The sequence below is a fragment of the Gambusia affinis genome, linkage group LG10 (assembly GCF_019740435.1).
Source record: "Gambusia affinis linkage group LG10, SWU_Gaff_1.0, whole genome shotgun sequence".
Lineage (NCBI taxonomy): Eukaryota > Metazoa > Chordata > Actinopteri > Cyprinodontiformes > Poeciliidae > Gambusia > Gambusia affinis.
In genome coordinates, this window is record NC_057877.1 from 6,446,753 (window position 1) to 6,458,949 (window position 12,197).

The 12,197-nt window shown below is 38.1% G+C and overlaps 2 protein-coding genes across 3 annotated transcripts in view; both read right to left on the reverse strand.

Moving 5' to 3' along the window:
* Positions 1 to 5,337, reverse strand: part of LOC122838457 (protein furry homolog-like) — an 86,291-nt gene extending 80,954 nt beyond the window's left edge. Inside the window, exon 1 of the mRNA XM_044129119.1 lies at positions 5,179 to 5,337. The gene's annotated coding sequence lies outside the window, so the exon portion shown is untranslated. The remainder of the gene's footprint in view (positions 1 to 5,178) is intronic.
* Positions 5,338 to 6,031: 694 nt separating this feature from the next.
* On the reverse strand, positions 6,032 to 10,518 carry ociad2 (OCIA domain containing 2). Of its 2 annotated transcripts, none has more exons than XM_044129129.1 (9): positions 10,361 to 10,518; positions 10,158 to 10,238; positions 9,436 to 9,626; positions 9,265 to 9,349; positions 7,877 to 7,930; positions 7,740 to 7,787; positions 7,529 to 7,658; positions 6,992 to 7,105; positions 6,032 to 6,898 (listed from the first exon to the last, which is right to left on the reverse strand). In XM_044129129.1, exons 3-8 carry the CDS (start codon positions 9,520 to 9,522, stop codon positions 7,033 to 7,035), a joined length of 477 nt encoding a protein of 158 aa, XP_043985064.1. In that variant the 5' UTR covers positions 9,523 to 9,626; positions 10,158 to 10,238; positions 10,361 to 10,518; the 3' UTR covers positions 6,032 to 6,898; positions 6,992 to 7,032. The 2 variants fall into 2 exon arrangements, with proteins under 2 accessions (XP_043985064.1, XP_043985063.1); XM_044129128.1 differs by having other exon boundaries at positions 6,035 to 6,889; positions 10,361 to 10,516.
* Positions 10,519 to 12,197: the final 1,679 nt, after the last annotated feature.

Consider the following 12,197-nt stretch of genomic DNA (forward strand, 5'->3'; position numbering starts at 1 on the left):
GATCGGCTCGGTCTGGGCAGGCATTAATCTGAACTGTAACTCCGCCTCCGGCTGTGAGTAAACACTCTGTGGTTCATGTGAGGGGAGCAGGACACACAAACAACATTGTACTGCCATCTATTGGTGCAACCAGACACCACAGGATGAAGCTATACCAGCAACAACATGGGCATGCCATCTAAATTTTACCACTAAATGCATGTTTTTTATGCCGGTAAAAATTAAAGATTTCCCTATTTTTACCATTTTTTTACGACAACTTTAATGTCATGTCTTTTGTACTTCAAAAAATTTATGCAATTTAATTAATATAATGTTCTTTCTTTTTTTTAATATAATAATGATTTTTATTTTTTACATTTTTAAATCTTTTTTTTTTATTTCCTTTATTTAACCAGGTAAACCCTGTTGAGATCCTGGGCAAATAATAATCAATAAACAGCACCACACTGTTTAAGGTGTCCATGCACACTATTGCAAACTACCAAGACCTTATCAACATGCATTCCCTGTTTTCCACTGTTTTTGGATCAGTTGAACCGCCATCTTTCCATCCAAAGAGATGGACTTGTTAAAAACATCTCAGAGGACAATAATATCCAGGTTTGTGCACAGTTTGTGTTGGAAAAGAATGATCCAAATGAGGAACATGTCAAATCAACCAAACTCTACTTCCTGTTTTGTTGGTTGTGACTTCAACGTCGGTGTCCCCTGTTGAATGTGAAGCTTACAGCCAGAGCGTTTGCAACAGTTTGGGTTAGTATCCGGTACACATGGTGAAATTTGCCTCCCCTGAACTCTACGATCATTGAATAAATTTGCTTTCATTATGCATTAAAGCTTTGTCTACCTGGGGCGTGCTGTGGTGGCGTAGGGGATAACGCGACCCACGTTTGGAGGCTTTGAATCCTCGACGCGGCCGTCGCGGGTTCGATTTAGAACGGCGACATTTGCTGCATGTCTTCCCCCCTCTCTCTCCCCCTTTCCAGTCAGCCTACTGTCATATAAGGGACACTAGAGCCCACAAAAGACCCCCTGGAGGGGGAAAAAAAAAAGCTTTTTCTACCTTTTATTAGTTTTTAGATCAGCAAATTAAACTGAAGCTTCTTAATCTGCAAACAGAAACCAAAAGCCCAGAATGACACAGGATGAGTCTGATCCATCCTGTCCTGAGTGACGCTCATGAAGGAATCTACAAAGAGCCTGGCTGGTTGTCACTGCTGAGGAATGTCAGAATGTGACCCAACCAGACCCTTAAATGAGTCTCGTTTTGTGCATCAACTGCTCATGACACGATTCCCATCTGCTCTGAAAGAATGTACAGTAACTATTTTGGAAAAATATTTAAAGCAACATTACAGTGTTATTCCAAAGATGAAACATCCAGACCGACTATAAAGAACATACAGTGTGAGGGCAGAAAATTACTATGCCTTCAAAGTAGACACAGACTGAGAGAAAACATGTGAAGGAAATGAGATAAAAGTAGAGGAAAGGCTGTCATTAACACCTAAACTGAAGAATATGAGATTAAGTTGGAATTCTATTGTGAGGTTTTGTGGTACTTTTGTGATAACAAAATGTTACGATAAAAAAACTATTCATTACGTCTTTTTACAGTAATTGCAAGGCAAAGCATGCAGTGACATCTGTGCCAACACAAATACAATTCCTCCCATTTGAAACGGGATTCTTCAGGAGGGGACTTAATTAAAAAAAGTAAGATTTATATCACTAAACTTCACACGGTAACTGAATTTAATTGCATTTTTGACCTAACTGATATTTATTGATTCTTTCTGTTGAACAGTGGAGAAAATAGTAAAAACAAAATTTCTGATAAAACGGCCAGTTATGTTTTTTTTTTTTCATTATTTAAAATCATTAATTGAAATGTATCACAGCAACTATAAATCAAAATTCCTGTAAGAAATTTTTCATGATAACGATACGATAAATGCACCACCCAAACCTGCAAATGTGATTTCATCTCTGAATATTGCAACAATGACTGGAAAGTCTGACCAAAAACAGGAACGTGACCAGTATTAGGTTAGCTTAGCTGCCTGAAATAAACAAAATATCAAGGAATTATTCAAAATGCAAATAGTTGGCGAGACGGCCTTCTATGATGACGTATCACGTAATGCGATATGCCGTAAACTCATAAAAAAAGAGAAGCAAAGACCTATAACTTCAACGCATTTTAAGATTGATTTTGGAGCATCTTGAATCGATTCAGAATTTCCAGGACTAGGAATTGCATAAAATGTTCAAATTTTCATTTATTAAAAAAAACCTGAACATGATTCATATACAGGTACCGTATATGAATCAACAACATTGTGAAAATGTCATTTTTCACATCAAGATTTGCATAATAAGTATTTGTTGATGTGTGAGCCTTTCCCACAAACAAGTGAATATTAAGCACCAGAGAAAAATGTGCTTTTACTCCAACGCTTAGTGCAGGATGTTGTGATCTCTTTCAGTTTTGCTCTCATGGATTAAGCCCTCCTGCTGGGCAGAGTAATAATCTGAAGATTACGTTTGCAGTGCAGTAGCTGAAATGTTTTTGTGTGTTTCCTTTGTGTGTGTTCTTGTGTGTGTGTGTGTGTCACGGTCTGACTCAGAGCACCATGCTTACTGGGTTGGAAGGGGACTTGGGAAAACACTCCAATTAGACAGAAATTAACTCAGAAAGAGAGAAAGAGAGAATGTAACAGAACACAAGAAAGTTCAAACCTATCAAACCACATGCAAAGGAAGGAAGAACAAGGCCTTAGTCAGCGCAGCCAGACAGAGAAGTTGAGGTGTGAGAACTTCCACGCTACCGCAACTGCGTGACTGTGAGCGGATGGCGACGACAGGTCAGGGAAGGTGGAGAGCGAATCAACGTTCGACCTGAACTTTAAGCCGGCGCACAAACTCACACACCACACCCACCCGATCGTAGCCTTAAAACAGAGATAGTCTCTCAGCCACCCTGGCTTGCTTCTCTCACGGTGAAAAAACCTGCGAATAACACATCTCACTTCCTGTTCCAACTCGTCGACTCCAAAACCCAAAAAGAAAAAAAAACCAACTAACCACAAAAAAAAAAAAAAGAAAAAAGGCAAGCCAACCCTCCTTACATCCTGAACTCTGTAGCACAAACTTAGCTACCGCTCTATGTTGAAGCTCTTTTTTCATTCCAACTACAATGAAACTTCACTGGAAAAATATGGCAGTAATAATAATAATAATAATAATATAAGAAACAGTTTGTTGGATAAATGAAATAATGGCCTGTTTTAGGAAATAAAAGCAACAGGGCAAGCAAAAGCTGAACGGATTGACTTCTTTGTCTATTTTATTACTACCTGCTGCTTTCTAAATGAATAGGTCACTGACTGGCCATCCAGGAAACAGGACATGATCCTAACCTCTAGATGAGGTTATGTTTACTTAACTTTCTCTGTTGCCTCAGTTTCATTTAGCCCCAACAAAACATAGAAAAGCATCTCTGAAATGTTTAGTAAAACTTAAGTTTTGTCCCGTTCACCTCTGCGAAATAATTAGATGTGAATCTGATTGGACGGGAAAGCGTCTCTGAACTCTTTTTGAGTCTTGTCACAAATTTATCAATTGGATTTAAATCTGGACTTTGACTGAGATAGTCCAACATGTGAATATGCTTTAATTGCAATCATTACATGGTAGATCTGACCATGTGTTTAGGGTCATTGAGCTCCCATATAGTGAACCTTCACCCAAGTCTAAAGTCTTTTACAGCATCTAAACAAGTTTACTTCCTGCATTTAATGTCATTCCTCTTCACTTTTTCAACACTGCTCATTTTCAGAAAACAGGTTAAACAGAGATTGGGACATTGTTTTATAACCTGACCTAAACTTGCCTTAAATGTCCCTGCAATTTAATCCCTGACCTGTCTGTCTGCTCTGTGATGCTGCTTTTTCATTAATGTTAATGTTTTTTGAAAAAAAAATGTCACAACAACAAAAAAAACAACAAACATGGATCAATCTCTTTCCACGCAATGAACATACACTACTTTGTGCAAATGAAACAAACAAAACCACCAAACATGGGACAAAAATAATAATAATAAAAAAAAAAAAAAGCAAAAGTGGGATGAATGCCTGTACTTGTGCTCTACATGTTTGTCACAAAACTTAAGTGACGAGAGAGACTAAATTTAAGAGCATCACCTATGTTAATATAGTCGTGGGAGTCAGACAAACCGGTATTTTATCTGTCACGGCGCCTTCCTCTTAAATAGTTGCCCTTCTACCCCCCTCACACAGCAGACTGACCAGATTCCTTTCTGTCTGTATCCAAGAGACGCTGAACAAATGCTTTTTATCCGAGTAATGTCAGATGCAGAGCTGAAAGTTCGCCTAATGTTATGCTATTGCATAAGAGTCACCGTGCTCAGACATGTTACAGTCTCTAGCACTCAAACGTAGCTTTTCTTTTTAAGTTAGCCCAGACTGACAAAATATTTGTTGTTGTTTGTAGTTATATAGAACTAGTTTATATTGTAGCTCTCAAAAGATTTACGCAAAAAAACAAAAACAAAAAACAAACAAACAGTGGCTTAAATCTGCTTGGTTATTTTGACTGCTGCGGGTAAACTTCCTTAGCCGGTTAGGTCATAATTTTTGCTTCATTACAAACATTAAGACCGTAAACAACAAGAAGCTAGCATTCACTTAAAAAACAAAATAAAACGAATGGGATTTACAGTAAGCTTTAGTTAGCATCTTAGCCTAGAGTTCTCACTCTATAGAGAAAACTGCTAGTGTTGAGCAAGGAGCTAACTAGCACCAGCAACTTGCCTTAGCTCAACCAGCCAGTTGTAAAGGCTAAAATAACGTTCCGCAAGCCAACAACATACAAAATATAAGGGGCTAATCTAGCCGCCAGGAAGCGATGCAAGCAATGACAACACGTACGTGAGCGGTGTTTACCATTTAACTTGCAAAGAGGGAAGGCGATTAACTCCAACACTAGCAGAACAGCCAAACTCCTTCTTTAGCATGCTATGGCAGCCTATTTTGAAAGGCTAACGTTAATCTCAACAAAGTTAATAACTCAGGTCAACGCCAGCTGCGTTTGGCAGAAAACACTTTTTTTCTTAATTTCAGCAGTATCTGAAATGTTGACGATACTTACAACTTTTGCTGCTTCTTCCTTTTAGTTGAGCTAGGTCGCTAGCTTGCAGACGTTCTTTTCATTTGCCGAGCGAGCTTGAACGTTCTGGCCCTCCTCCATTGGAAGGATTTGCGTAGTGGTGTGATTTTTTTTCTATTTTTTTTCGCAGTCTGTTTGTGAGTCGGTAGAGGTATTCTGTCAAAGCCAACGGCAAGCCTTTTGGCTCCTCCTTCTTGATTATGATTGGGTGTAAAAAATACGCCTACATGCAGCAGAGTTTTCTGATTGGATAAATTACTTTCCAACGTTAAGCTGATTACTTGTTGATTGGATGGCGTCTTTCGGAGGACGGCATTGGCAGAGTTGTACATTTGTTTTGCTTCCCGGAGTACACCGATATGTGCTATGATGGGCGGGGAGCTCAAAAGAAAACTACAATTAAAATAACTTCAAATGAGATGCAAAAATGCAGACAAGTGGCTTAAGTTGTCTAAGTGTGCAAATTTTTTTTTTTTTCAAGCGTTTCTGGTAGTAAAATTATGATTTAATTGATATCTAAAAATGTGAGCCTGAGTTAAATAAATTTTACATGTTTTGTAATTGTAATTAAATTTTAATAAACTTTAAAAAAATACAAATTGAGATTTCTGGTTGCATTGTTACAGGATCTAAACAAGTTCATAAATACTTCTGTAACACTGTAATAGCAGCATAATGATAAACATTTTTGATATTTAACAGTTGTCACTGTGTGACTGCTGTCAAGTATTAACCACAACTCAGAAACAGAAGGAATGACCTAAATGTTTTTAGAATCTTTCATAAGGCATTTCTGCTGCATCTATCTTCCACTCTGTATACATTTTATTTCCTGGTTCGGAGGCAATTTATTTCAATTTTTAATCCATTCGTCAGTAGTCCATGGATCAAAATAAACCAGTTTTTTTTTTTGATTGGAAATTCAGATCATAACCAAAAGTCAGGACAGAGTTTTTTAGACTGTTGTCATAAATAGGACTTGGATGTGAGGGGCCTTGAATAAGTTATAGATATTGCATTGTATGTATTTTTTTCCTAATTAAAAGAGAAACTAAGTCAAACTACTAAAATACATTTCGCAACTCATTAATACATTCAAGATGAATTATTATTAATTTAATAAAATACTGCAAATATAAGCCTACTTGGCTGTGGAGGAGAGAGGTCCTCATCAGATGTACGGTACTTATAAGGAAAGAATCACACCTTGTGTTCTGCTATAGAGCAAATAAAGTCATAAGTGTGTAATGTTGCAATAGGAGGATGATTCAACAACACAGAATGACACATTTCTCCTCAGTGTACATAGATGAAAATGGCAAAGTTTTTATCATTTGCTCAGCAGGCAAAAAACAATAACTTTGGTTTGGTTTGGTGGTATAGGTTACCTACTCAGATTATATCATAGGAAGTTTCCTGTCTGTTTGAATGTTGATAATAATTAAACCTACAAAAGAGACTTTGGACTCTTTTTACAAGGTTGCATTTACTCAGACAAACCAAAGAAAACATTTGCATTTCTACTGAAAGTCTTCTTGCGCCCTCTAGTGGATTTTATGAAGAAGGAAACAAAACAAAAACACACAACAAAAGGAGACTAGAAAGCTTCCATGGAGTACGTTCACATTCGATATCAAGACACGCTGCAACAGGTAAATACACACAGCTGCTTCCTTCCATGGTGATGCTGGGGCTGAAAATGCAAAGAAAACAAAAGGACAACATGGAAAATAAATGAAGGTAAGGACTGAAGAAAAACAAAATCATAAAAGTTGCTGAAAATGTTTTTTCTTACTCTCATTTTTATAGAACTGTTGAGATTAGCTTTGTGTGCATTTAACTTTGAGCTTGCTCTGCTGGTGCAGCTTGAGATTTTTTCTTACATTCTTCACACTCATGTTGGCAGTGTCTGTTGAGATAAGAAAATTATAAGTGCTTATAATGCTTATCTGCATGTTTAGTTGATAATGATTGTGTTTCTTTCTGTGTGGGGCAGGTGGCTGATAGAACAGGTGACCCAAATGTTTGTCCCATACTTAAGAACTATTTCACAGTTCTTTTTGGATTGTATGTTTCCAGATTCTTTGATTGTCCTTAGTTCAAAATCCAAAGTGACTGGACTGGTCAACCCTGATCTGGACTGTTTAGCACTGAAATGAGATTCTATAAAATACAGCTTGAAATTTCTGAACTCTTTCGTTCTTTTTGTGAAAACAGAAAAAGGAGAATTTGGATGTAGATGTAGGCATACATGCAAATTGTGACAAGTAACTCTGTAAAATATTGAAAACAATGAGATGATTAAACACTGAAAAGCCATCACCGTGCCCACCTGTGTCCTGGACCTCTTCTGGACCAGGGCCCAGCTCCCGGGCCGTCTTTAATACCGAGCTCCTGGAACTTGCTCCGACAAGTTCCAACATACGAAGCTTTTCCCACTGCAAACCCGAGCAGACCCGCAACTACACAGGAAACACGTAAAACTCACTATTTACTTAATATTATTATTATAACTCACAAAATGCAGAGAAAATAGAACAGACCTGCTAGTTTTGGGAAAGGGCCAAACCTTGCTGACGATTTCCAAACACCTGTATGGGAATAAAAACATTCGCTTAAATGAAATCCAGCAGAGAAATACATTGTTTGTGGCGTTTTTGAAAAATAATGGAGTGTCTACCATTGTAGATGAGACCACCAGTGACGGCCATGCTGCCCACAGACAGGGGGAGAGCTGAAAGAAAGGGAAATTGGATAAATGATATTAAGGGGCCAATAAAATGAATACAATGGCAGATAAATGACAGAGATGCACTGATCACTTGGCCAGAGATCGGAATCGGACGAAATGACTGGTGATCAGCAGGTTCTTGTTTATCACCCCCAAAAAAAACAAAAAATTCCCACCATTTTTCTATTAGCAAATGCATCAACCATCGTATTTGTATTTGGGTGCATTTTTGGGGGGTTCATTGAAAATCAAATGAAGGTTAGGTACTCATACTTTTACATGAATGAAATTGTAATTCTTTAAATTTCCAAGGAATTTGAAGATGTCTAGATGCCTTCAGCATATTTATGCAGCAATCTTTGGGAAAAAAAATAAAAATAATAATAATCTCCAAAACATGGGAATAAATATTTGTAGTTAAACAAAAATAACGTTGCACTCTTAATTACTAAAAGCAGTAAAACGTCAGACTGTTCATCACGACATAGACTTTCTCAAAGGCAAGTTGCAAGATCCAGCGGCAACGCGAGACTCTATTTTTTTCTTTCTTGGCACCTTTGACCTGGAGTGGTGGTGAGACTTCTCCTGATTATTTGGAGGTCAAAGGGACGAATAGAGGAAGCGCTGATTGTTGTCGGCTCATGTTTACATAAGTTCATGGTGAGGGAAGAGGAGAAGCAGCTGCATGGTTGATGGTGAGTGGAGGATAAAGATTAAAACCTGTTGCCACATAAAACAAAAAAGTTTTTCTTTTCTTCTTTTTTTTTTGGACTTCTAATCAGCCAACACTGGCAAGAATGTTTCTTATCCACCGTCTCAGTAACTTTGGTGCTGTTGTCTTTGATACGTGACATAAACCCCTCAGGTTGCTTTCATTTAGCCATCACTTTGACAAATCATTTGTTTGTTTTGTCACTCCTGTAGAATCATGCTCGCTTTTTTTCTTCTCTTTTTTTCTCTTTTTAAATAGGTTTGATCTACGTTGTCGTGGACATCTTGGACACTCCCAGCCGTAGCCAGAAACAAAGACGATGCAGGCTGGGCAACTTAGCCGAATTGTACTTTTTAAAACAAAAATGTTCACATATGGAAGCTATTTTTGCTTTTGTTTAGTTTTTTTTTTTTTTTTTTGGAGGTGTGTGTGTGGGGGGGGTCCTCGCTCTGAAACCCACAGAGGAATGTAAACACACATTTCAGTGAATAAGTGACTTCTTCTACACATGGAAAAACATGTTGAAGTGTGTGTTTTTTTGTTTTTTTTAAACAATTTTAAAGTTGCGAGAATTTCTAATTTTCAGAAGTATTGTGGCGCGTGCTTCATATCTCCAGGAGATTACCTCTATACCAGAAGCTTTCCTCTTGGCACTCTTTCCACACCTTCCTCACATCTTCCCGGTGGACGTGAGCGTCGCTCAGGGGACACTGTGAGACACACGCAGGACGGATTAGGTGTCAGATGAACACACAGCCCTCTGGCAGAAGGATTTTTGTTTTTGATTATCTCTCACCCTCCACTCCTGTTTGGCTGGAGCTGAACCAGGCGCAGGAGTCTCCCCTGTCTTCACTATTGTAGGTTCTCCACTTCCAGAACTCATGATGGAGGAGGTTTCACTCGTCGTACTACCAGTTGTGCTACGCGACCTCTTCACTGCCGTCCTTCCGCTTTCAGATGAACTAAGTGGAAAGGCTCCTCCCTGGACTAGATTTTAAATTCCACCCCCTCTTAAAAAATACTGACGACACACTGCACATGTACAGGTAATTCAGTGTGACAGAAAGAAATTACTGTACAAATCACTTCAATCAGGAAAAATGCACAACAGCACTACACCTGTAGTGTTGTCATTTGAAATATGAGACTAAAAGTACAAAACAAAGCCTAGGTTCATGAATCATGATTACAATGTGAAAACATAAAGGGGTATGTATGGCTAGTGTTCCAAGTTACTATAACATTTACATAGTCTTGCAACAGGATTGCACAACCCACAACGTGCTGACGTTCCAACCAATTAAATACCTGTATTAAATATGACCTATTACCTCGAGTCTTAACTACTCATTCAGATAGCCGCACCTTCATCTGAGCTTGGCCTTTAGTCTGATTTCTGCAACACACCTTTTTTTTTGGAACCTCGATTGCCAGACAGATAGCCAGATAAACACATGGGAAACTTTTGATTTACAATCGCCACCTGATCATAGTCTAATTATTGTACAGAAAACTTACTATGACTATTATCCGTGATTCAGAAAGACTCCAGCTCATTCACTTTTGCATATGACGCACTTGGTGATCCGGTGGAGGAGCCTTTTGATGTGGCGATTAAAAAAGAAAGAAAGAATGAAGACCTACAAAAATATATATATATATAACTTAAAAGTTATATATATATATACTAATTTCACAATCTAAATTAGTAAAGAAATTACCTGTAGACACAGAGTAGTCACAGGTTTTTAAGTAGAGAAGTAAATCTTCATCAGGTGTAGTCTAGGTGTGGGTTAATAGTGCCACCTCATCCTCTAGTTAGGATAACAGTCATCAAAATGTTAGGGTTAGGGCTGTGGTTGGGTTAGGCTTGTTAAATGTTAGCAAGCTACAAGTTGCATGTATGTCTGTAAAGCAGACCACTCCAGGTTAGTCTGACCAGTTAACCAGCTAATATCAGCTTATAAACTTATTTTAGTTTAAGAAGAGAAGAAGAGCGAGGAAAACAAATCCTGTGCAATAATAATTGCTAATGAAACGTCAACTAAATTTAGCCGTAATGAAAATTATAACTGAGTGGAAAAATTGGTATTTGTGACTATTCCAACGCTGCCATCCTTAGGTAATGTATAACAACAAAAAAGCAGCGAAATCAAAACAATCATGAACAATTTGAATATATCAATCAATCAATCAATCTTTATTCCAGACACAAAAGAGGTCCATATTAAACACAAATGATAAATAAAAGGAAAAACAGACAAACACAGAATAATATGACAGTCACTGAGTCACAAATAAATGATGACGCCAATGTTTCCACAATCTTGAGAAAAATCTCACTGTACTAAAAACAGGGTTCACTAAAATTACTATTATATTATTGTATGACACAGATAATCTACACATACATTTATACATGAGATTCCTGAGTGCAGCTGCACATGTGGGAACAGCGGTATGTACAAACATGTGGCTAGCACTGCTCCATCTAGGCACTTTAAGTAGGAGCCTCAGGCCATCATTGTATGCCACATAACGTTTGTGCAGAAGAATATAGAATATAGAAGTATATAAACCAGAAGTTTGGATGTTTGGTGTCTGCGATGAAGTGGATTAAGTTTTACAGTACAAGCAAACGTTACTGACAAAACCACCACTTTTTTTTCCCCCACCGTCCTGCTGTGTCAATATTGAGCAAACCCATTCCATGCTTATCTTGGTGAAGTCAATTAATATTCGAACAACCAATCATATTTCGTCGTGGGCTGGATTTTAGGTTTGCACGAGGATGGTTTGTTGATTGACACGCTCAAAGTGCGGCCCCGGTCGTCGACCTCCGACCAATCAATTTTGTTTGAGGGAGGACTCAATGTGTATTTTTTTGAAGTGTCACTTACAGCAACCAATGGCTACCAAGAATGGGGGCGGAGCCTATAGAGCCGACTTTCAGTCACTGGGTGTGCACCATTTGCCAACCGACGAGACAATCGGCGATTACAGTTCACCATTGAACGGAATCATAAATCAGGACCTCAGGGCATATCCTGGATAGCCTCTTTATACTCCAAGTATGTGACCATTTAACATGAGAGATAATCAGATACAAGTTGTCAGAAGTGACATTTGTGGAAGCCATACTGGGATTATTCAGTGACCTCTGACTTTCAATGTCGGGATCAGGATGTCACCTTTTGTAATTTCTGCTGAAAAAACTGACTTCAAAGTACAAGTGCTATTTTTTGGGTCGGAAAAGGAAAGAAATCTGACTTCTGATTACCGGCCGAGCATCCCATAATTTTCATTGCATTTGAAACATGAACAAACTTTCACATGCAAATAATTTATTTGCACTTCCGGTGGTTTGTATATTATACGGACATGATGTATGAAATGTGATAAATAAGAAATACATTCCAAATATTGTGCTTGCTCCATTATTTTTGACTTGCAGCTGGAGCCATGCTCAACTAGGGTGTGGGGTGTCATTAACGGATCCGAGCTCCAACTTTTCAGAAAGCTCAAAGCCTAGTGTTTGCTTTATTCAAAAGGGTATCT

Coding starts and splice junctions, on each gene's coding strand:
- ociad2 (XM_044129129.1), bottom strand. CDS start 9,522: ATGAGTTCTGGAAGTGGAGAACCTACAATAGTGAAGACAGGGGAGACT. Junction 9,350..9,435: donor CAGCCAAACAGGAGTGGAGG/GTGAGAGATAAT, acceptor TGTGTCTCACAG/TGTCCCCTGAGCGACGCTCA. Junction 7,788..7,876: donor TGGTGGTCTCATCTACAATG/GTAGACACTCCA, acceptor ATTCCCATACAG/GTGTTTGGAAATCGTCAGCA.